General features: G+C 40.6%; 1 protein-coding gene across 2 annotated transcripts in view; it reads left to right on the forward strand.

Moving 5' to 3' along the window:
* The first annotated feature begins 7,295 nt into the window (after positions 1–7,295).
* Positions 7,296–23,739, forward strand: part of pvrl2l (PVR cell adhesion molecule related 2 like) — an 87,616-nt gene continuing 71,172 nt past the window's right edge. Inside the window, exon 1 of one of the 2 annotated variants that reach the window (XM_027016270.3) lies at positions 7,296–7,720. In XM_027016270.3, the coding sequence (XP_026872071.2) occupies positions 7,675–7,720 (46 nt within the window). In that variant the 5' untranslated portion in view covers positions 7,296–7,674. The remainder of the gene's footprint in view (positions 7,721–23,739) is intronic. The other variant, XM_027016272.3, reaches the window with a different exon arrangement.

Raw genomic sequence — 23,739 nt, forward strand, 5'->3', positions numbered from 1 at the left:
GCATCATTATATGATTACATAAATTATTTATCAAATGGGTTTTAGCTATTGATTTCAATTAGTTTTATTGATATTAGTTTGTATATGCTTATTGGTGTGGGTGTGTGGCCATGGAGAGTATAAATTGCTGTGATCAGATTTAGCAGTTGGATAACACCACATTCACATTTGCCACTACATTATCACTGATGTCATTGATGGCCAATGACACATTGTGTGTGTGTGTGTCATTGATGGCACACACACACACACACACACACACACACACACACACACACACACACACACACACACACACAATGTCTTGTGGGTGAGCCCAGGGCAAATCAAGACAGATCACCTGAGCCAGCCCCAGTACCACAGAAGCTCTTTTGTTTTGTCTTCTCCTTCAAACTGCTATTTATAGATCAGGGATTATTGTTGTTCCACATTATTAAAGCCTCCTTGGCTGCAGGTTTCCTTTTTTCTAAAACTACCCCAGAAAGTAGCAGCAAGAAAATATGTATAGGTAAATAATATTGTGTGGCTGCGCATGTATGTGTGTGGGTATGTATGAGCGGGTTTATATGTGCAAAATCAGAAAGGCAATTATGCACCATCTGTGTTAACTGTAGTAAGCAATGCAATTGAGTGTGATGTTTATTTGTTTGGGGTTCGAGTGTGAGAGTGCAGAGGGAGAGAGGATGGACGCGGTCAAGCACTGAGAAAATGGAAAACGAAACCTGACTAACAACCTTTCACATATTTTACCTCCCTGTCCTTTCAACTCCCATAATCCCTTTTCCCAAATGTTGTTTCTGTCAGCCCCTGAGTGCGGAGAGAGTTTTGCTATTTATGGAGCAGTGTGGACAGGATGTGAGCTGAGCAGAGAGAGAGCCATCCATTGTGTGTGTGCGTGTGTGTGTGCTGTGGACAGAGGGGGAAAAGCCACATGAGCCAGCAGGCACATGCAGTGAACAGATGTATTATGGGAACTGTGCAAGGAAGCGAAATGGAAGACAGGAGAGATGAGAGGAGCCAAGACACACGATGCTTCACCCAGCACCCTATTTCCCAGCACAGAGACAAAAGGATGGATGCCACCCCTGAGATGCATGGCACAGAAATTGAGATGTGCAGATATGTTGTTATGACTCTGTCCTCCACTTCGTGAGCTCCCTCTTTCTTTTTGTATTCACTCACACATGCATCCCCTTCCCCCCCACCTGACACTATCTCACTCTTAGTCACTCCTTTTACAGAGTCGGAAACCCGCAGTTTCATACATCCATACAGGAGTGTGGAAGAAATAATGAGCAGGCACACAAACAAGAAGCAAACCAAAGTCCTTGAGTCCACAGTGATAAAGAGGAGTGTACCAAAGGGGAGAAAATCAGAGAGAGAGAGAGAGAGAGAGAGAGAGAGAGAGAGAGACAGTGAGAGAGAGACAGTGAAGAAATGAGAGATATCAATACTAGAAGACACAAAGTCATGGATATTACAGAAACTGGCTGAGAACAAACTCACACATAAGCAGAGAAAAACTTATAGAGCCAGTATGAGTGCATGAGTGAATATATGTGTGAAACATTTGAAGTGCAAGAGGTATCATTCCCACAGAGTGGGTGTCCCTTTGGCCCTTTAATGCCTTTAATTAAGGTGAACAGCATTATTGGCAACCACTTATGAGTGCCATTACCAAAGCAACACTTATAGCTTCAAGTGCATTTACTGGGGCCATAGGACACACTGGGGCAAACTGTAACTGATGGAGAGAGAGCTAAGATGAAGGAACAGGGCAGAAGGAAAAAAAGACAAGGGATGAGGTGAGGAAAATATTCATGATGGATGTTTGTGAGGATGTCAGGAAAGGCCTAACACATCACCAGAACTTTTTAAAACACAACACCAAAGAGACACTAAAGAGAACTCAAATGTATATCAACATTCAATGTAAGACTGTATATTAAGACAGAAATAACTTCTACTTACCTGGTGAAAGTCATAATTTAAAAAAAGCATCACTGGTAGTCTAGAAAATACATGATGATCCAAGTGAAAATGTGAACATGGCAAAAAGGTACTTGTGAAGAAAGAAAACATATAATCAAATCAAGCTAGCTGATGTTTGTATCTGTCTAAGAATTGAGAAATAAGTTTGATGGAGAAGATGGTGATGAAGATGATAGTAGATAGACTGTGGGGCAGTGTTAGTCTGGTGGATAGGACTTTGGAAGGTTGGAGGTTTGAATCTTGGCTCTGCCATGCAGCCAATGTTGGGCCTTTGAACAAGGCCCTTAACCCTCTTGGCTCAATGGGTGCGAGAAACATTTCATTGTACTGTACATGTATGTATATATAACCAAATAAAGGCATTTCATCTGCCCTATAGCTTATTATTGGTTTATTCATCACTGTAACTTTCATGTCATCATATGCTCATAATTGTTCCATTGTGGGAAAGGCTGCTGGTTTAAAGAAGAGACACAATGGGAGAGTATTCTTTTCTAAATGACGAAGGTCTTGACAGCTTCACAGATGCAAGCTAAATTTACAACTTGGGTTACTGGAGTCCAAGGTTATGGAATGACAGCTAGATATTGATTGCAGAGTCAGTGTAGTTGTAGTATAGCCATTCTTTTTAATTTGTCTTTTCCAGTGAGGGTAAATAGTTTCTTTTTAGTGTGATGCTTTAATAAATTCAGGAATACTGGAATCTTGGAGAGTTGCGTCGTCAATATATAGTGAATCCTGATCTTCAGAACCATTCATTCAATGCTAAGCACAAGTACAATACTTCATTGAGTGAGATAGCTAGCTAGCTATCGAGAGAGAGAGAGAGAGAGAGAGAGAGAGAGAGAGAGAGAGAGAGAGAGAGAGAGAGAGAGAGAGAGAGAATTGTTCCTGTTATAATGGTAAACAGCTACTGATCCATGACTGAATTAAGACAGCGATGAGCTTATCTGACTCTGCTTAGCTAATACATGACATACAGGACAGACTGCTGAATAGGCGGTAATGTTTGTGTGGAGATGATTTGAGCGAGGGTACAGTGGAGTGCCTTAGACCAGTGCTTCCCGATTTAGATGGTTTCCTACCTCATTTGGAAGTCACTGTGATGGAAAGAATACTCTTGGATGGAAAGAATTCTCTCATAAACTTTGCTTTACTTAAATGTCTTCAGTAGCTATTATCACTTGATGAGACGTTGTACCTTTTTTTCACCAATGAGCCTGGGCTCAAAGTGTGGGTCAGGGACACAGAGCTGCATATTCTCACTGGTGTGAGACAGAGAGAGCGAAGATATGATGACATCCTATTTATGTACTTTCATTAGCAATAATTAACCATCATGTTTGTCCATACTAAATGATAAAGAGTTGAGGACAAGTTAGCAATACTTGTAGAATAGCAACATTACATTATTTCACTCAACACAATGTATCACAATGTACACTCTGTGCTTTAAGGTGTGCTATAAAGTATGTTCAGTGTGCTATAGACCTATTGGGAAATTGTACTCCCGCTGTATGATTTGATCTGCTTTGTGACAACAAATATTGAAACACTATATAAATAAATACATTTGATTTAAAGCCCTCCAGTGGAAAATAGCAGGGCAGTCTCTGACACAATAACAGAGGCCTTCCATAATAATCAAACACAGCAAAAAATGTAGCATAACTATGCTTTTTGTTTGAATGGTCTAGTCACTGACTATTCTGTCAACCCATATAATAAGTGGGGGTTAATAGGTAGGGCAAAGGCAAGGCTTTTGGCGGTTGTAGTGTTTCTTACGACAGGATACCACTGAAATTGCGCAATTTATAATAACCTCAAATCATAAGACTGCATTGGTATCTGTTGTTCATATGAATTCAGGAGAAGGGACATCAATTTGACGGGGAATATGACAAAGTCTGCCATGGCCTGATTTCCATGCAATTACTTGAATTCAAGATACCACAAAACTCGAACCCATGTTTAAGAAAGAAGTAATTTCAAACCATGGTTATTATTGCTAACAAAAACTATCACAAAAATGGGCAGTGAAAAATATACCTGTGAACTGAAATAATAATGACAATTTTTGGAATACCCCACCTCAGTAGGACTGAGTGGCAAATCATTCAGCAACATGCATGCATCTATTAGGGGGGAATGGGAAACCAGCAATGAAACAAGCTTAAATTGAAGGCAGCTGGATTTGACAGCGATTCATCCAAACTATCAAAAAATAAATTTAATAAATAAATAAATACTGGACATGAACATGATGTCAGGAATCGTGTTTACTGACATTTATATGTACACAATTTCAATTTTGACACTCAAGAAATGCACAAAGAAAAGACTACAAAAAGCCTTGAAGCTTGGTTACACGAAAAGGAAGGATTTGCTGGTGAAATTAAAGGGACGATGACACCAATTGATAATCTGGTTGTGTGTGGACAGGTTTGTACAAATCTTTTATTTTATTTTATTTGGAAAACTGTACGATAGCTAGGCCTACTTTCTCTGTAGCTAACACTGCCACCCAGTAATGGTATATATTTGTGTTGGTAAAACAATCTCTCATCCAATGTTACCATTAAACCGAACATGCTAATTATTACGGACTTTAATGTTTTTTCGTTCTTCAAATGTATAGCTTTCAAGTCAACAAAGTTAGCTAATTTATCTGGCTACCTAATCTAAACAGCAACCTCCTTCGGGATCAATAAAGTGTTATCTTATCTAAACTGGGTTTGTTTTGCTAGTGAACACGATCTTCCTTTTTTCTTTAGCTATCGGTGGGCTGTAATTCTTGCTCCTAATTCTCGCGCAATGGATCTTTCTTTTTTCAATTATTTTTATTTTCCATGGCATTCACACTAACACTGCTTTCTGCCATTCAGTCAACCCCAGTGATGCCCACCCACTATGACATCACAAGCATACCCTCCATTGCTGTCATAATACAGCCATCGATTTTGTGCTAATTTAGCCATGCTAAAATGGCAAACCTTATTGGAAGGAAATTCTAAATATCATATTTGAGCTTATATATCATATCATGCATTTCAGATTTTTTTTAATCATAACCTTGTCAGATACCTTTTGTCATCACAGCTTGTATAATAAATATTAAAAACAAAAACTAAATAAAAAATAACTAATCTTCAGAATTTTTTTAAAAAACTATTTACACACTCTTAAAATGAACTAAAACTAAACTGAAATAAACAAGGCTAGATAAAAATAGAAAGAAAAAAAGTCAAAACTAATGCAAAACCAACCATTAGTTCCAACTATTCTATCTTAATATATGACTGCACAGACACCAGCACTGAAGTACATATACCAGATTCCACTGTATTTGATCTAGAGGTTGAAATGCCTTACAACACGACTACACTATAACTCAAGAGATGGGACTGCATGGAGTGGAGACTAAAGTGACTCCAGGAGGTTTCTTAAAGTCTGTGGATTCTCAGTCCAAACTCTCAGAACAGCAATCACTGGCCTAAATGGCCTAAAAGTCTTTTTTATCAACAAATAACGGTAATTTTCTAAAATGCTCTCTAAAAGTAGTCTTAGATTGTGATTAGGGTATAGTCTGTGAAAGACCACTCCTGGTTAAATTTTTTTCATTTTTGACCATGGAACAACATTTATGGAGGACAAATTGAAGACATTTGAACATGTGAATACTGGAGAATGGCACAATTCCCTAAAGCTGACTAAAAGAACTGCCAAGTAAACTCTGTGGGTGAAAAAACCCATTACTGAATATACACAGTGCGCTCTGTATAGAGCACCTTCAATAAGTACATAGAGGGCATCAAATGCATATAGCATATTACTAACGTCATGGAAATGTTGTGACATGAGTGTAAATGTAACTAGTATCTCATATATCAACCATTTTTAGTTTCTGAACATTTGCAAGAAATGTAGCCTACAACAAATTTCAACATGGCTCACTTTCAGTTCAAGGACACCGAGAAACCATTATTTAGGACCAAAGCAGCTCCTATGCCATGGTGATAACGATCCTTCTGAGGAAGCTGCATAGTTATACATGTGTGTTGCTACCTCTGAGGCAGGCATAAGCGTGGAACGGTACCATGACTCATGACTGCTGCCCCTGAGGAAACTGCAGAATGATATTTATGTGCTCTCGGCTCTGGGATGGATTGTATACTAGTGGTATTTATGCTCGTGCATATTAGCTACCATTTTATCCTATGTTTTAAACAGATACTATTGTTTCCAGTAGTGTCTTTTTTGTAGATTACGTGCGCAAATGCTTCAGTTACACGCACTGCTGCTGTACATTCTTACACATTTGCTCTTGTAGTCACTTCGGCAGTCACTTGCAGAAGAACTGGGCTATAGGTGCCCTCTCATCGCCCTAGTAGTGCCCTGCAAAGTGGACTACACAAGGAATTAGGTCATTTTAAGGGAGAACCTAGTGAAACCGTTACAAGGTAACTTCAAAATCTGCAGGCAGCAGTGAATAACTTGGAGGCTGAAACAAATAATTATGTGTCTTGTCAAGATCTGGCGAGCTGAGCCTGCTGCTGATTGTCAGAGCAGCAAATAAACAACAATGTGTCAGTGCTTTTAATATTAATATTTCAGAAATCTGAGATGAAAACTTAACGTGGAAGTAACCTGTATAGAAAAATTGCCAAATCAGCTGGAAATCGAATGTAACTAGTTAACATTTACCTGGGTAACTTATGTCACTTATGCCTGAGGTTTTAGGTTGAGTGAACAAAAAGGCCCGATATAAATATGTGCGCAATAGCATCAAACTGTCAACAGATGGCAGAGCGAGGTAAGTGATTAGTATGCATAAGGCGTGAGCAAGAACTCGATGGGTAACACCGAATTCGTCATTCCACTACCCCGTATTAATTGCTTAATTAACTGCGTTATTTTGGGCAAATAACAATCTGGTTGGTAATATGTTTGTTGATTTAGACATTGTTTAAATATGAACACTTAAAAGTCCTTGTAACCGCACTGTGTGCTATACAAAATAGGACTAGGCAAACGCTTTTACAATTAAATATGAATAGCTGTTCACACTTTCATATGATTTTCGGTTTGTCTTAGAAACTAATAAAGGGATTTTCCAGCGATTGTCTATACAACGAGAATTGTTTCATTTTCGAATAGCTATGTGTTTTGTACTATTGCCCTACGTTCCTCAGGGAAACACCACTGAAACCAGCCTAACAGGTTCAACCACATGAAGTTCTACAAGCTTTCCATACCATACCATCCTTTCGATTTGGTCATCGGGTTTTGTGACGCTGCATGACATCACATTCAAGCTCCACACTACACTTGCTGCAGCAATGTTTAGTGGAAGAAGTCTCAGCCATAGGCAATAGTGTGTCATCTTGCCTTCAGACGTTTTTGATCTTCACGAACACACGAAGGACATAACCTACCTTCGACTGGGGAGGGATTTAGCTGTTTTTATCGCTGCCAGTAGATCGAGAAAACAAAACGCCGGTTCACGGGGCAAAATTTAATCTCTGTCTTGGATTTGCCTGTATTCATTAACCACTATTTATCGGTGACCGTCGCGAGAGGATAATTTATGATAAGGCAGTTTTTGAGGTTGAGGATTGTGTTATCGAACTGTGTATATTACAAGAAGATTGTGAAACACTATCAGTGGCTACGACTTTTAAAATGAGGAACAGTTGGACGATTGTTGTATTTCTTCTTTGCAGTCAAGGTAATGTAACATTTAAATATTTCGTGTATTGGCGACTGATAACATGAAAGATTTTTGCGTTCTCATCCAAAGTCAGTGTTTCTTTAACGATTCGAATTACCATTGGCCACTAGCAGTACACGCAGTCCGTAAAGTCGAACGTCCCATGTGCATTGGCTCGCAACTTGAACGCATGCTACAGACTTTGTACGCGTAACTGTAAAATTATTTTTGGTGCTTTTCACAAACGGTTTACGGGATAAACGGAACTCCCAACCTTTCCTTATACTTAGTTTCGCTACGCCATGTTAACGCAAGGTGTGGCCTCACAGGGTGTTTATTTTTCTCCAAGTAAAGGCAGCAGGTGGGATTTTTTCTTAACACTTACATAATCATTCTGAAAAAGTGGTCCCGACCGTCATAATTTAACCAGTATGTTTGGTACATTTTGCTGATAAGGGTCTGTCGTTATAATAAATTATGTCAGTTGGGTGGCGCCAAGTATATAGTACACGCAACAGGGTGTTGGCACCACCCGATTTCGACGTTGCTATAGTACATCCCAGTCTATTATCCAGACTGAACAAGGCATTGAAGGCCAAACTACTGAACAATCCAAGGTGTGTGTGTGTGTGTGTGTGTGAGAGAGAGAGAGAGAGAGAGAGAGAGAGAGACAGACAGACAGACCGACCGACCGACCTTAAAGTTCCTTTGTTGTCCTGTAGCTGTGGTGGAAGTTATTCATCGTTTTGATACTCTGCTACGGTTTTAACATCGATCCGATTTGGTGGCGTCGGTGTCATATGCTCGCATATGCTCATAGCTGATCTGCACAGATAAGGGTACAGAAGACACACACAGATGTAGCTTCACAAATGCAAGAGGGACACAAGTAATCAACCAACTACGAATACGAAGAATTACGGCTTTGTGGATACATTATAGCAAAACAACATGAGTGAACCATCGGCCGTGCTCGTAACGTTCCATTGTTGCGGTGCACTATATGCATATTTTCATTTCTCTGCAGGGTATTGAGGTGAATGAATTTGCAGTTAATTGGCTCTCAAGCCGAAATCAAGTTCTGATTCATAAAATAACACAAATATTTGAATGTACTAATTTAACTTTGGAGTGGGCAAAAAAAAGCTGTAGTAATGAGCCTAGTTTATTAAAAAGCCTTTAAGGGCTCAGCCTCTGTAACTTGGTAATGTGAATCCTGCTGCTTAAAAATATTTCTGTTTCTTGCATCATCAGCACCACTTCCACTGGTACCTTTAATGCAATGGCACTTTACTTGTAAAACAATTGGCCTTTTCCTTCCTGCACCGTAATCTAGTTTGTTTGACAAGAGATAATTTGGGAATAATGTTCCTCAGTTTCTGCATGACATAATGTGAAAGATAAAACAACCACCACCACTATCATAAGAAACACATCCCCCACCCTATCTTTCTCTCTTTTCTTACACTTACTTTCTACCAAAAAAACAATGCTGATTTGAGTTCCCCATCCTGACACCCCCTCCCTCCCTTTCTCTTATCTCTCGCCCCCTCTCTTTCTCTTTTTATGAAGCATTCAGACCTTCATCCTGAGCCTCTGTTCCTGTGGCTCTAGTCATTGGTGAATTCAGAGCCTCTATGCCCCTCCAGTTTTGCCTCTACTATCCCCATTGTTTTTTGGAATGTGAGGACAAGGTTTCAGAGACTGCTTTCTACGAAGGTATTTAGACTGAAGTCTTTGTTTGACCTCCTTTCACAAACACATACCTTACCCCATGCTCACACTTACAGACTTCCATGTAAATGAGGCCCACCAACCTTTTATTCTTCAGTCTGATATAATTGGAAATGACTGGAAGGTCAAAACGTCTACCCAGCAATGGATATTATGCAGCACTGAGTGTGTGCGACAGGTGCAGTTGTCCTCATCAGATGCAGAAGGAATACAGGCTTTGTAGATGTGTATTACAGCTGGAGCATGCATCATAGCTAAAAGGTCTGCTCAGTGTCAGTCTCTCTCTCTCTCTTTCTCCCTCCCTCATGTGAGAGATATTGCTCTCTCGCCGTCACTTTCTGTCCCTCTCTTGCTTTCAGTCTCACCCCTCTCGCACTCCGTCTATCTATATCCCATTCTCATCACTTGTGTTCAGCGAGTCATACAGTAGGCTGTGCCTCCTATTGTACGGAGAGCTCCCATTAATGCTGGCTAGTGGTCTCTTGGTGTCTCAGCCTTGAAGCCCTGCCACCCACCAAAGCTCTTGGATGAAACAAAGGCCAAGGGAATGGATTTCTGTGTGGGCTTGGAGAGCATCCTCTTTCTTACCTAGCTGTATTCCCTGTGAACTCAGAAAAGGTTTTTTTTCTTGCTGTCGTTGGTGGTGGTGTTTACCATTTTCTCTGGTTTTCTCACATCTGACCTCCTTGTTGAAAAAGACATAGAAACATCTCCATCTCTGCAATGGTGTTGTAATATGGGTGTTGAAAGCTGCTGAGAAAGGGCCATGTTGAGCTCAGTGGTTGTGGGCAGTGCACTAACAAGTCTAATGCTGGCCTGGGCAGCAGTGTAGGCTATGGTGAATCATTCTTCACTCCTCTGAACAGAAGCTGTAGAAGGTTTAGTTACTGTCTTCATTTTGAAGAAGCTTGCTGCTTGCTTGGCTTTCTCACCATCATAAATTAAGTTTTAATTTGCTAGCAGATGTGGAAACATGTATGATTGTATTTTAAACCCCTCTTGTCATAAACTTTAATTTGACTTTGGCAAATCTTTACAAAGCTGCATTAACAGCTTATTATAAAAGATACATTTGCATCGTTGAAGAGAAGGCAGGCTGGCTTTCCACTGTCTCAGTTGCTCATTGCATGATGGTGGTAAAATACCGATACTGTGTCGAGCTCATCTCAAACTGGAATGTTATTGGAAGTTCTCTCTTTAAATCTTGTAATCTCAGATGTGACAATGGGAATGCTGAAAAGAATGAGGGGTATAAAACCACATGCAATAGGGGAAGCCAATGAGAGAAAATGTTCTCATTCATTTAATGTTTCTAATCTCTTTTCACTGACAACTAGGGCAATGGTTGATGATTTGGAACAAAAGAAGTTATTTAGAGACTTTGGGAATAAATAGAAAAAAATAATAAAAACTGCATATATTTCTTTCTGCAGTCCTCTGACCAGTTTGGAGAATTGAAATGACAGGCATGTCTCAAGCTCAAGTCTTATCTCCAGAGAGAATTTTACAGTGTCACTTTCAATGTCTTTTTGTGGCAGGGTGAGAGGCTATATCTTCTGGAAGTTTCTATGGCATGCCATTTGTAGTGTAAAGAAAATGACTTCCATGGGGAATTTTCTAACATATTTACATAAGCAGCTGCTGAGTTCATTCTGAGTTTTGCTTGTCTGGATGTTTTTGTTTCTAATTTTTTTTTTTTTTTTTTTTTTTACTGTGACTAACTGAAATTTATTTTTCCAGATGTAGTTATATATGTGGGTAAATGTTTTTTAGAGAGAAGCAGGGGGAGTTGGAGGCCAATGAAAATTGGTGGAGTGCTGGAATGGCTCTTAGACACTTGCATGCTTGCCCTCAGTTTGAGGTTCATTTAGACCAAACCATCTCTATCAGGAGTAGCTTAACAGTTACGGTTCAAACCCCCCAATGCCAAGTTTGTCAGAACTGTCACAGCCACTGCTGCCTGTGGAACTGTACAGCCCTGGGCTTACTGTAGGGTAAAGTTGCTTCTCTCTGGTCTGATGAGAGTCAACTCCAGCATCCTTCCTGCCAGATGAAGGAGGTAGTTGCCCTTTCAGTCCTGTTTCCGCTGTGAGAACATCAAAGTGAGCTTGTATGCTTTTCAGTGTAATGCAAAAATATAGCATTTTTTTTTTGTTTTGGAGATCGTGAGTGAGTCAAAGAGGTGAAAGGTTCATTTTGCCAGTGAATGGTAAATATGCCTCACTTTTCAGTGCCTGCAGGAAGGTGTTGGCCCTGAAGCTGCCACAATAATTGTAATACAATATTAAAAGAGCTAGTTCACAACAGAGGGTGTGTTTCTTGCTGTCTTTACATTTTCTTTCTTCTCTCTTACTTCGTTTACAAACACACGCTTTCTGATAACCCACTAGATCCCCTAGCCTAGTGGAGATGTATACAAAGCCTATTTAGACAAACGGGGAACACATCAGTGGCCTTTAAAACGTGTTTTGCAGTTGCATATCCCCCCCCCCCCCCCAATCCTACTGGATTGATGTGGTGAAGCACCCTGCCTTTTCTACCGGTGGTCTTCAGGGAATTGGTTTCGATTGAAAAGCATTTGTGGCATGGGTTTATAGAACAGTGCGCAGCTTAAATATATTAGCTAGACCAAAAGCTGTTGAAAAGGGTGAGGAATCAAAACTGGTCTCTCCCCTTCCACAGTAAAAGGGCTTACCAGCATGATTACTAGTGAAAGCTAAATTGGCTTTCTGCCCCCTGTCTTTGCCAGCTCTCATTCCTTGCAGTGATTCTCTACCTTCTCTTTGCTTGGTTGAAGCTCTTTTTCTCTCTCTCTCTCTCTCGCTCCCTCTCTCGTGTGTGTGTGTGTGTGTGTGTGTGTGTGTGTGTGTGTGTGTGTGTGTGTGTGTGTGTGTTGTTTTGTATCATCATTGACTTCTGTGACTTTTCAGTTGCCAAGCTAAAGTACAGTAACAAATAAAATGCTAAGTTATGATTAATTAAATTTGCCTAATTAGATATGGAAATAGTATAGACTACAAGCGTTATCTTACAGTATTATATGATAGCAGTGTTTAATATTAATATATAATAGTGTTTAATATTAATATATAAGAATATAACTGAGGAAGTGTGTGTTTGGTGAGTGACCAGTTTCAGTTACAAGATAATGTCCACTGACATACATCTTAATGAATGGAAAACATGTCCATTAAGACATAGCTGAATTTTTGCATTGCCAATCTCTTTCATTCACTCTCTTTTTGTTTCTCTCTCTCTCTCTCTCTCTCTCTCTCTCTCTCTCTCTCACTTCAGTCTTTTTGTGTGTTCTGTCCCATCATCAACCATTTGTCTCCCACATATCTTACAAAGCCTTAATTACAGTTTGACTTCAGGAACTATGCTTAACCCCCCCCCCCCCCCCCCCCCCCCCCTTAACTTCCAGTCTGCCTTCCCGGTGCAGTGCCGCATATCCAAAGTATGTAAATATTCTAAATTATAATGTCAAAAGGCATCAGGCTTCTTTTCATCACTGTGCCCAGATCAGCACTCCAATCTCTTCCCTGCACAGCCCACTAATCTGTCATTCCCAGATGCCGCTCCCCCTTGCACTTCTGCCCTCCTGTTATCACTGGATTGCTGTCAGACACAATGTATTTATTCCTTCCATCTCTCTTTTCTTTCCTTCATTCACGCTGCCCTCTGAAACCTTGAATCTGGTTTGCCTCTCTTTTTTGCTGTACTCTCAAGCTGCTTTCTGCTATGGCTCTGTATGTGTGCATTTCTGTGTATGCATGTGCACACATTTTTTACTTTCAGTGAAGTAAAGCATGATTCTGTTAGGGCTAGACCTGCCATTTAATTTAGTGCTCATGCTTTGCGTTTGAGTACTGTCTTAGACTGCCTGGTTGTCATTTGTGTGGGTCCACTGTTATACATTTTGTTTTTTGTCTCTGTGAGGGATTTAGTTCACATGTAATTACTTGTTACTGCTTATGTGTTTGGGAGTTTCAGCAATTTGATACAGCTGATGAAAGACCTCTGTCCATAAATAGTCCTGTCTCTCTGGAAACCTTGTGTTCTTCTCTATGCATGTATCATTTTAAAATGCCACATTTAAACCATTGACAAGTGAAGTGAATAACATTTGATTATCTTATTACAGTTGCACCTGTCAATGGGTGGAATATATTTGGCAGCAAACAGTTTATGTACTGTAATCAGAAAAAAAAGGTAAACCTCTGAGTGAGTTTGCTAAGGATAACAGGCTAAAATGTGATGCCTAGATAACTGAGTTGGGGCATATACAAAATGGCAGGTCTTGTGGAATGTTCCAGGGTGCAGTGGTTAGTGTCTACCAAAAGTGGTCCAATGAACCATTAGCAACACAATCATGGGTTACCCAGGCTCTTCAATGCATGTAGGGAGCGAAGGCTACCCTGTCTGCTCCACTATCACAGAAGAGCTCATATAGCACAAATTGCTGAAAAGGTTAATGGTTGCTATGATAGAAAGGTGTCAGAACACAGTGCTGATTGCCTGTACCGATCCTCATCCACCACCGAAGGTGCCAATAATGGGCATGTGTGCATCAGAACTGGACCGTGGAGCAATAGAAGATGGGGGACTGCTCTGAGGAATCACATTGTCTTTTACACCATTGAACAGCTAGGAGTGTGTGCATTGATAACCTTGGCACAAGGATGCACTGTGGGAAGAAGACAAGCCTCACACTTCCACTTGATGGTCCTATGGTTTTTTTTTTCCACATTTGTGCCTTTTTTTCCAGAGGCGTGGGAGTTTGAGGGTACAGCGCAGTATTTTGCTGTTTCTTGGATTGTGCTCTTCTGGACTGAGATTGATGATGTTCTATGTGGACTTATTCCCCCAGCCTAAGATGGTCACATCTCCAAGTGTCACCTCTGTGACAACCTTGGTGTTAACCTTCCCCATTCTATGTACGTCTTCTTTCTGTCCCTGGTATTTTTCATTGTGATGGCCCAAGTGCTGCAGGGCAAGGAGCAGGATGCACAAACATCTCTCCATGCAAACAGACATTTATTAGACACGGCAAAACATGAACAAACAATAACCATCAAAGATACTCGCAAGTAACAAACTAGTGCAGCATGGTACAAACAATCGATGATAACAGCACCCAACAGCATGTAAACATGAGTATGAAACATAATTGTGAGCAAGAACATGAACACTAACACCTACAATGACTGACAATGGTGCTACATACAAAACAGGGGTTTCAATACAGACATGCATGATATGAACAGTAAGGTTCAGGTGTGTGATGATAAGGTGGGTGTGGTCACAAATAAGGAGGCAGTCACAGTCAACAGAGTCAACAGACAACTCCCATTGCACATACCACATGATAAGTGGGGGGGGGGGGGGGGGGGCGTACCATTATAGTCACACCTTACATATTCTTTGTTTTGAATGCTTAAATTATTTGGTACCGACACATCTAATATCACTGCTGTTTTTTTAAATTAACCCTTTATTTAACCTTGGTAGCATTCACGATGAGATAAAAATCCCTTTTACTAGTGAGCCCTGGCCAAGGAGGAGGCACACACTCAATTGAACTGTCAACAAATAACAAAAAAGGGAGAAGGTAAAGGAAGGAATACAGAAATCAAAACACAAACAAACATAGTAATAAAAATCTTTATCAGATCTCTTAAACTCAGATAAGGATACTAGCTTCTCTAATTTGAAATGTTTCTGTAACTCATTCCATATTGATGGAGTGCTATAACTAATTGCTGTCTTACCCGATTGAGAATGTACTTTTGGAATGGAATATATCCACTTGAACATAAATTATACTGGCACCTATTTGTTTTCACCACTCTCTGTGGTTCCTCCTTTTTGGACATGAGTGTCCAACTCATATGCCTTGCATATTTGGCCACTTTGTTGTGTCTCTCAGTGGATGCTTTGTTTGCCAGCATCTTGCATCCTGATACTACATGCATGGTAGACCCCATGGCAAGTGGGCTACTGGACTGCATAGGCCTGAATCCTCTAAGCCAGATAATCACAGTGGGTACAGACTGAGGAGCAGGACTGTACATGGTTGATAGATGGAAAGGGACATTGACTCACTAATCCACCTGAGCAGAATTGAGAGCAAGGGCATAACAGTGGTAATGGTACTAGGTCAAGCGAAGCAAGGGCATAACACACCAGAGAAGATCCAAGATGCAGAGTGTGTAATAGAGCCTCAGAGACAATCCAGCACCTAGGAGCAAGATCCACAATGCTGGTACAGAACGCATACACTAAGAGACACAACCAAGGGATCATATACAGGAACATATGCAAGGCATATGAGCTGGACACACCCAAGTTAAAATGGGCTAAGATCCTGTAGGACCTCCAGATCTAGACAGATAAACAAGTAGTGACAAATCAGCCAGACATTATTATAGTGGACAAGATACAGAAAACAGCAGTGGTAATGGATGTAGCAGTCCTAAGTGATCGAAACATCCAAAGGAAGAAATATGAGAAGTTGGAAGAAATAGAGAAAAGGTTAACACCAAAGTTGGTGGTGATGGGGGTCAAAGCCCAAAGTGCCCCTAAGCTGGAGGAGTAACTCCAAAAGGTCTCAGTCCAGAATAGCACAATGCTAAAAATAGCAAAAGTACTGTGACACATCCTACACAGTGAAACAGGAATTATATATGTAGAAATGGTCAAAATTGTAGTGAATTGCACATGGTTTCCAGAGAAAGAGCACATTTCAGACAGAGATCCTTCATCTGCTGTGTAAAAGTGCTTCTGAAGTACTAGAACGTAGAACCAATTTATATTAGACAAAGCAGATGTTTAAATCATGACATTCGTTCTATGGCGTTCTAAAGTTCAGAGGGTATAGATCAACAAAATTATCAGCAAGGCTTATCTTGGTTTTTTTCAATGTAAAGCTGAAGTCTACATCTCTAGAAAGTAATGCAGTAGACAACTCCCACAAAAGGTATGAGTGATAATAATTGATCCTTTCATACTATTTATTTTAGTGGTTGTGTTAATAAATGTAAATGTGCTCATATAGAGTGGTTGCAGGGTACAGTACCACAGTTATTATCTGAATTGTCATTTAACTCTTGACAAGTTTGTCTTTGATGTTTTTGTACATGTGTATGTCCTATGTATATATACAAATGATTTTTAGATATTTGGGCAAATAGTTAGTTCTTTGAGGGTTTCCTGTACATGTGAGTTTTACGGTCCATGTGTGTTCAGAGTTCAGCTGGCAGTTCCTATACTGGATTGTGTCTGCTTTTTACCACACTGCTCAATCAAGATCCCGCTGAGCACTCCGACAGACTATCCGCACTCGCATCAGTCTCCTGCTGCCCTGAATGACAGCCTGTGGTGTGCACACTATCTTCTCTCGTTGTCCAAGTCTTGCGCCTTGACCCACCATGCCATTCCAAAAATGAAAGAAGAAAAACAGAGGATTTTTCTTTTCTTGAATGTTTTCACTGGAGAACATGTTGAAGTTATTTTTGGTTAGATTTGAGATTTTATTGTGCACTGTGTTTTCCAAAAAATAATTTCACTTGGTTATTTTATATCGATATTCAGTCCTAAATCTGCAAAAGCCTCAAACTCATGAGTATTGACATCAGCCAAAATGTCATCTCAGCTATCATGTTCTCAGCCATTTAGCTGATATTTCAGGTTAGGAAATAAACATTGTGCTTAGTCTAAGGCAGAAACAATTCATTTAAACAAATCATGCTTTCATAGGCCATCTAAAGGAACAGCAGGTTTCAGTTTGTCCTCAGTAGTTAGAAACATGATTCAGGCATTTCATTATGGCATTTAGCTGACGCGTTTATCCAAAGCAATTTACAATTATGACTGAGCACAATTTGCTGGTGTGGTTTGAACTGGCAAGCTTCTGATTACTAGTCAAGTACCTTAATCACTGAGCTACCATTGTCACAGGCAGGTTTCCAGACCAACCTTTCCAGGGCTTTCTCAGCAAGATGTACTCACACCAAAAAGTCCTTCAGTCTTTCAGCGCATAGTTTTCTATGTCAAACCTGTTTGACAGAATGTAAAGCTTCTTTGAAATTATGACAATGCAAGTAATTGTTTGATTATCTGAAGTGGAGGTCCAGTTTGGAACAGTGCACATTGCTTTCATAATGTGTAATACTTTGGCCATTTGTGTGTGGGGAAGAAAATGCCATTTATAATTTTATGAAGTCAGTTTGTTATACACTTCATTATCATTAACTCCCATGATATCTCTAGGCACACTTTTAATGTAGGGGCAGTATTGAATGGATCTGAATACATGCTTGTATTTTCAGTCCTCCCTCTGGTCATCAGGGACAATGTCCTAGAGTTTTAAGTATGTGTATTGTTCTGGAAGAGGGTGTTCAGGGACAACTGAGATATGGACTATCTTATTTGTTAGTGTGTGTTTTTAGATGGCCAACCTTGATATGCCTTCCCAAGAGATCCTCTGACATTTTATTTCAGCAGCTATTTACTCTAATAGCCCCTATACAGTGATGGTAGCACTGGTTGCCCTCCCAGACTTCTCTAATTTTACACACATGCTAACACTCCACTGCTGATAGCTTTCCCTCCAGCTACCAGCACAAATAAGCCAGATATAGTGGCTTTTATTTCCTCTGAATGCACAAGTGCGTGCCTGCGCACGCGCACAGACACACACACACACACACACACACACACACACACACACACACACACACACACACACACACACACACACACACTCTGTCTATCTCTCTAATAAAAACATGTATATATTTAAGAGACAGAGCTTTAGACTTTTCTCCACAGCCCACAAATTTCTGTGGCATTCAGCTTGGTTTTGTTCCCTGCTGAAGCAAGCCAAGCTTTATCCTTATGTCCACACACCCATAAAATAATCCTCTGTTTTCAGAAGAAGCCTGCACTTGGTGAAATGGTCAAGCACAAAAAATATGACTCATCCTGATCACAGTGACTTCACAGGCATAGGGTATAGAGTGTTCAAGGCTAGTAGTCGTCGAGCAGCATAGTAGACTGTAGCGAAAGAGATTTCAGGGTGCTTGTGCATATGGGAGCTTTTAACACATCCACAAGCCTGGCTAGCTTGGATATCTTGGCTAGTTAGCTTGCTACTACCCAAGGTGTGATTTCAGCTTAATGGTTACCTTGACAGTAATACTTCAGAGACTTTGTGATGACTACACCAGGGCTCAATGCTGGGGACTGGCTGCTATTCCTTGCCACAGGATGCTCTTGGATGCTATACAGAATATTGTTTTTGACATTTTTTGGGGTGTACGCAGAAGCTGGCAGCAAGAAGTAACTGACAGCCAAACCACCCAGAGGGGACTCCTGCCTCACTGTTTGGCAAGGGAAGTGGATAAGCTTTCTGAACGAGTGCACTGGGATGGACCATTATCTTGAGTGTATGCACACATCTGGTGTTTTTCCCCTGATCACCCTTGATCAGATCGTCATTCACATCCCTCCTGGGCATTTACAACCGAAGGCATCTCCAATAATCCATGGTGTGATCAGATTTCTCTCTCTCACTCTCTTGCTCTCTCTGTTTTCTGTGTAACTCTATTGCTGTGCTGTTCTGAGGGCAGGCTCAGACAGCTGGTCTGCAGGGAAAGATGCCAGAAGCACAAGCTGTATGTTTACCTTTATCTTTTCACTTCTTTGCTTCTTTGAAGAACAGTGGACATTTGCAGATTTGTAGAATGTGGCCTTTGAGTGCGTCAGGTCATTGTAGGAGGTGGTTCGGCAGGCACAATTGTGACCAGATTTAAATGCATCTTTCTAGCTTTGAAGCTTTCCTGTCGACATTCAGTTGTGCCCACAATTTGATTTGACACGTCTTACTAAAGGGGTAAACATAGGGACAGTATCCACTGCATGGTTCTCCTTTATGATAATTATCACTGCATTTTCAATTCAACCTATTGTGTATTTCCTGCTGCCCCCTCCCTCCCCATCTTATGTACCGTAAGTCATGATAAGGCCTCTCTGAGAAGTGCCATCCTGTTTAATGGGAGGCTACTGTCTGGAGTCAGATTTGTCTGAGGAGTGATCCAGACAATGAGAATAATGGGGCAGAGGAAGAGGAGATGATGTGCAGATGGATGTCAACAGAGGTCACAGCACAGCAGGTCAGTTCGGAGTGGACGGTCACATTACGGAGTTCTTCTGAGGGAAGATGGAATGAAAGATGACCTGTCTATAAGAAAATGCAGAGGTAAGCACAGTGAAAGCAATGGGAGAATCACAATAAGAGAGGAGAGCATTGTCCTGTATTCATTGAATTGATTGTTAGAAAATAGTGCAAATAGAGGGAAAGAGTACAAATAGTGAGTGTGAAAGAGATAACAAAGAACATTGGATTTTCAGCTAGAGTCTGGTGGGTGGAGTGTGTGTGCTTGTGTGTGTGTGTGTGTTTATATATGTGTGAAGAAAGGTTATCAATAGGTGAACAGGACAGCAAAGATAACAAGAATTTTAAAAGCCTGGCTTTGGCTTATCTCTGCCAGAGTTTTAGCTTGGTATAACTTGGCTAGTCCAGTGAGGTGTAGCCTATATCTGTTCCCACTGTCCTTGCTTAAACTGTTAATGCCTCCCCATATTACAATGTGGACTAACCTCTTTTAATCCAGATTCTCTCTCTCTCTCTCTCTCTATCTATCTCTATCTCTCTCTCTGGATTACTCTATCTCTCTCTTGGTGGCCCCAGTTGTGGTGATGGGTCACTTGTCCAGAAAACACTAGCATATTTATTTACCCCGTTGAACTGTCATGACTTTGCAACAGCCCTGAATTTGTACATATCTGTGTGTGTGTTTGCATAGAGATGGATTGTAACAAGAGAAAGATGAGGGAGTGAAGGGAGATTTGGGCATATGTCCACATTCAGTGTCCACCAAATCATGCATTCCCCTTGTCATTGGCCCCTCTCTCTTGTTTCATTCTTTGTTTTTATCTCCCCCTCTGTCTTCCATAATTCTCAAACCAGATGAAAAGAGAGGAGGAAAGTCTTTGTTTTGATTATCTTCACTGTGGCATCCTTCAACAGTGCATTGACGAGGGTTTGTCAGCAATTCATTAAATCCTCATCATCGTCATTACTGTGGGTCCTCACATCTCATTGTCCTGAGGACACCCCTCACTTCCTCCCCACCTCTTTCTCTACATCTCTCTTCCTCTCACTGTATGTTTCATCTTCCCACTCTCTCTCTTGTCTCTCTTTATTAGGCAGCATAGAAATGGCTGCAGGCTATTGGTGTGTTTGTGTGTGAGACACCATTTGGGGGAAAATAAATAGGGAAGAGATAGATTGAAAGGGAGAGCTTGAAATGCAGAGAGAGGAAAGGATCCACCATCTCTCTCTCTCTCTGTCTCTCTGTCTCTCTTTCTCTAACTGTGCATACATGTGTGTGAGTAAGCTCAAGAATGTTAGCGACAAGCAGAGATGACGAGGGCTAGGTATATGATAGCAGCCCTGGTTACAGCTGTGACACTCTCCGATTAAACACACATTTAAATAGACATAGCCTGTGGAGGGGTAGGGGATGAAGAGCACCTGATTGGCCACATCTTACTAGGGCTGCTCATCTCAGGAGAGCCACTGCACTTCGGCGCATGGATTATTCATGCTAGTATTCCATGGACAAATGGCATTTTCACTGTCTGGATATTAGCTTTTGCTATCAAGTCCATCTCTCTATGCCATAGTTCGTCTTTCTGCTTTACATTTCTTTTCCAGAAATCTTATGTGTCTGTCTTTCTCTCACCTATATCGCTCTCCCTCTATATCTATATTTTTGTTTTATTTTTTGAAGACTCCCTCTCTTTCCCTGCCTGTATATCTGCTTTGTGTTTGGTACTGTTTAAGATTGCATGATCCTCTGCCCCTCTCCCCATTTCTTTATTCATTTTCAAAGAGAGAGAGAGAGAGACAGAGGGATGGAAGAAGGGAGGAATGGCAAGTAAGAAGCTCAAGCAGCAGAGAAGTGATGGAGAAATTTGTGCTGAGAGATGTAGAGGAGGAGCAGATGTTAGATTAGGCAGTAATGAGCAGATTTGTCATTGAGGTCATGTTATGGTGATAAAGGGGTCAGAAATAACTGAGTGGAAGATTACCAATTAACTCCAGCCCTGGCTCAGGTCTCTGCCATTCAACAGCAGTGTGTGTCAAAGCATTCCAAAACTAGTCTGTTTAATTTTTGCTTGAATCTACTTATGTTTCCATAGTTACACATAACTCTCTGCACAGGATTCCTTTGTTCTAACCTATTAAATGGTAGAAGATGGTAAGAGTAACATTTGATTAAAGCACAGGTTATTCCATGCCGGTCACCTAGGGCTCCACAACACACCTCACAGGTCTCAGCAGCATTGTATAAGAGGCTAGGACATGCTGTCAGAGGTGTTGTATGGTGTTGTTGAATCATATTTTGTTAAACTGATATTTACATGCAAATGCAAATTTCTGTTTTCAGACATTGTTGTCTCACTAATTTTGTAATTGCTGATCAATTACAGTTAAAAAAAATAAGTGACCAACCCCCAAATGTATTTAATTCAAGAGTACAAAAAGCATGTAATATTTTACTTTTTACTTGTAAAATGTAATGTATACTTTTTTCTCGATAGACAGCCCCATGCATGGAAAATAGTTTTCCTCAACAGAGAGATGTGTGATGGATGGTGTTACAGCCACAACTCTGAGTTAAATCATCATACAATGCTTTTATTTACTCATCAGTATTTTGAACCAACCAATCAGGTGCCTAGGGGAACCTACCATTTCAAAGCTGGCTCCTGGTCCTGCATTTGTTTCTGAGATTCACTGGAGCATTTCCAGGATTTACTTTTATCTCAGTACTTTTTATGCACTGTTTAATGTCAGGATATTGTCTGAAGCCAATGTTAAACTCAATGCCTAATTGGCTCCCAAAATAAAACAAACTGCAATAATGCAACTGCTTTTGTCAGTGCTTAATTTTCATAGTAGTATGTCAGAAAAGTGATTTAAAAAGGGAAATGGAAACTATTTAATGATTCATGATTTGTCAAATCCTTCTGCCTCATTTATGAAAAAGAGATTTAATTAATGGAATTTAATACACATTTACACAGTATTCAAGTGTTGATATAAGATTCTGTATTACCAGAAAATCTCACATTTCACTGATGGTTTAGTTGCTGATTTAGTATCATATTTTTCTGCATGAGTGCTGAATTCACTTCCTGCCACATTATTAGGGGGAATGGTCCCATTCCCAATGGTTTGAAAGGACTGATAATAAGCAGCAGGCCAGCATGGGAATGAATGAGAATATAAGGTCAACCAAAAGGCCATGGTGGTAGTGCTACAGCAGACAGAGCTCATGTGTTCTCATGCAACATGAAATAGCGAGTGACACTGATGCTGTTAACCTCTGCGCTTCACACACACACGCGCGCAAATGCACATGCACATATGCACAGATGCTAGCTCGCTTGTTAGGGTGGTTGTAACGACCTCAGATCATGGTCAAACTCCCACACAACAATGTGGCTGGTCAGATTATACCAACAGAGTAGTGCAAACATCAGCTTTGATCATGTCCGTAAATTTAACCACATCTGCCGAGGTGGGGCTGTCAATCTCCAGGAAATATTCCGCAGTGCAGGGCTTGGTTTCAGCCCCCATCTAACACAACTGATTCAATTCATCAAGTGTGATTGTCAGGACTTCTGGTACTGCAGTGTACTGTAGAAGGGTGGTAGATCTTCCAAACTGGATACCACTGTGCTAAGAAGCAACCTTTCACAACCTTTCCCGCCCACAGTAGAAAAGTATACTCTGTGTGAACAACTCCTCATTAGTAATGCTCAGTGTTAGTTTACTGCCAGTACAGGCTTCTAATAAAAAAAGATGAACATTTAAAATGCAAAGTCATTTTTTGCTGCACTGTGCCTCAAACTGCAGTACGTGCTGAAACAAGTGTCAGAATGAGGCTCTTTAGTTTAAATTGGTTTTTTTTCTTTAATATTTATTCAGCTTGATGCCACTGGCCTTCTGGTAGGCAGCTTGATTCCATTACCAGAAGCATAGACTCCAGAGCACAGCAGTCGCTCACCAGGAGTGAGCACACCTGGGCCATGTGGTAGCAAGTGCAGTAGAGCACATGTGGAGAAAGAGGGGAGGAAAGACAGAAAGAAAGAAAGAAATAAAGAAAGAAAGAACGAACAGTTGAAGCCCAACAATATGTCCACCCTAAGATGGCAATATACAGCAA

This window comes from Electrophorus electricus, chromosome 2, assembly GCF_041902795.1.
Source record: "Electrophorus electricus isolate QZ-2024a chromosome 2, ASM4190279v1, whole genome shotgun sequence".
In the NCBI taxonomy this organism is placed as follows: Eukaryota; Metazoa; Chordata; class Actinopteri; order Gymnotiformes; family Gymnotidae; genus Electrophorus; species Electrophorus electricus.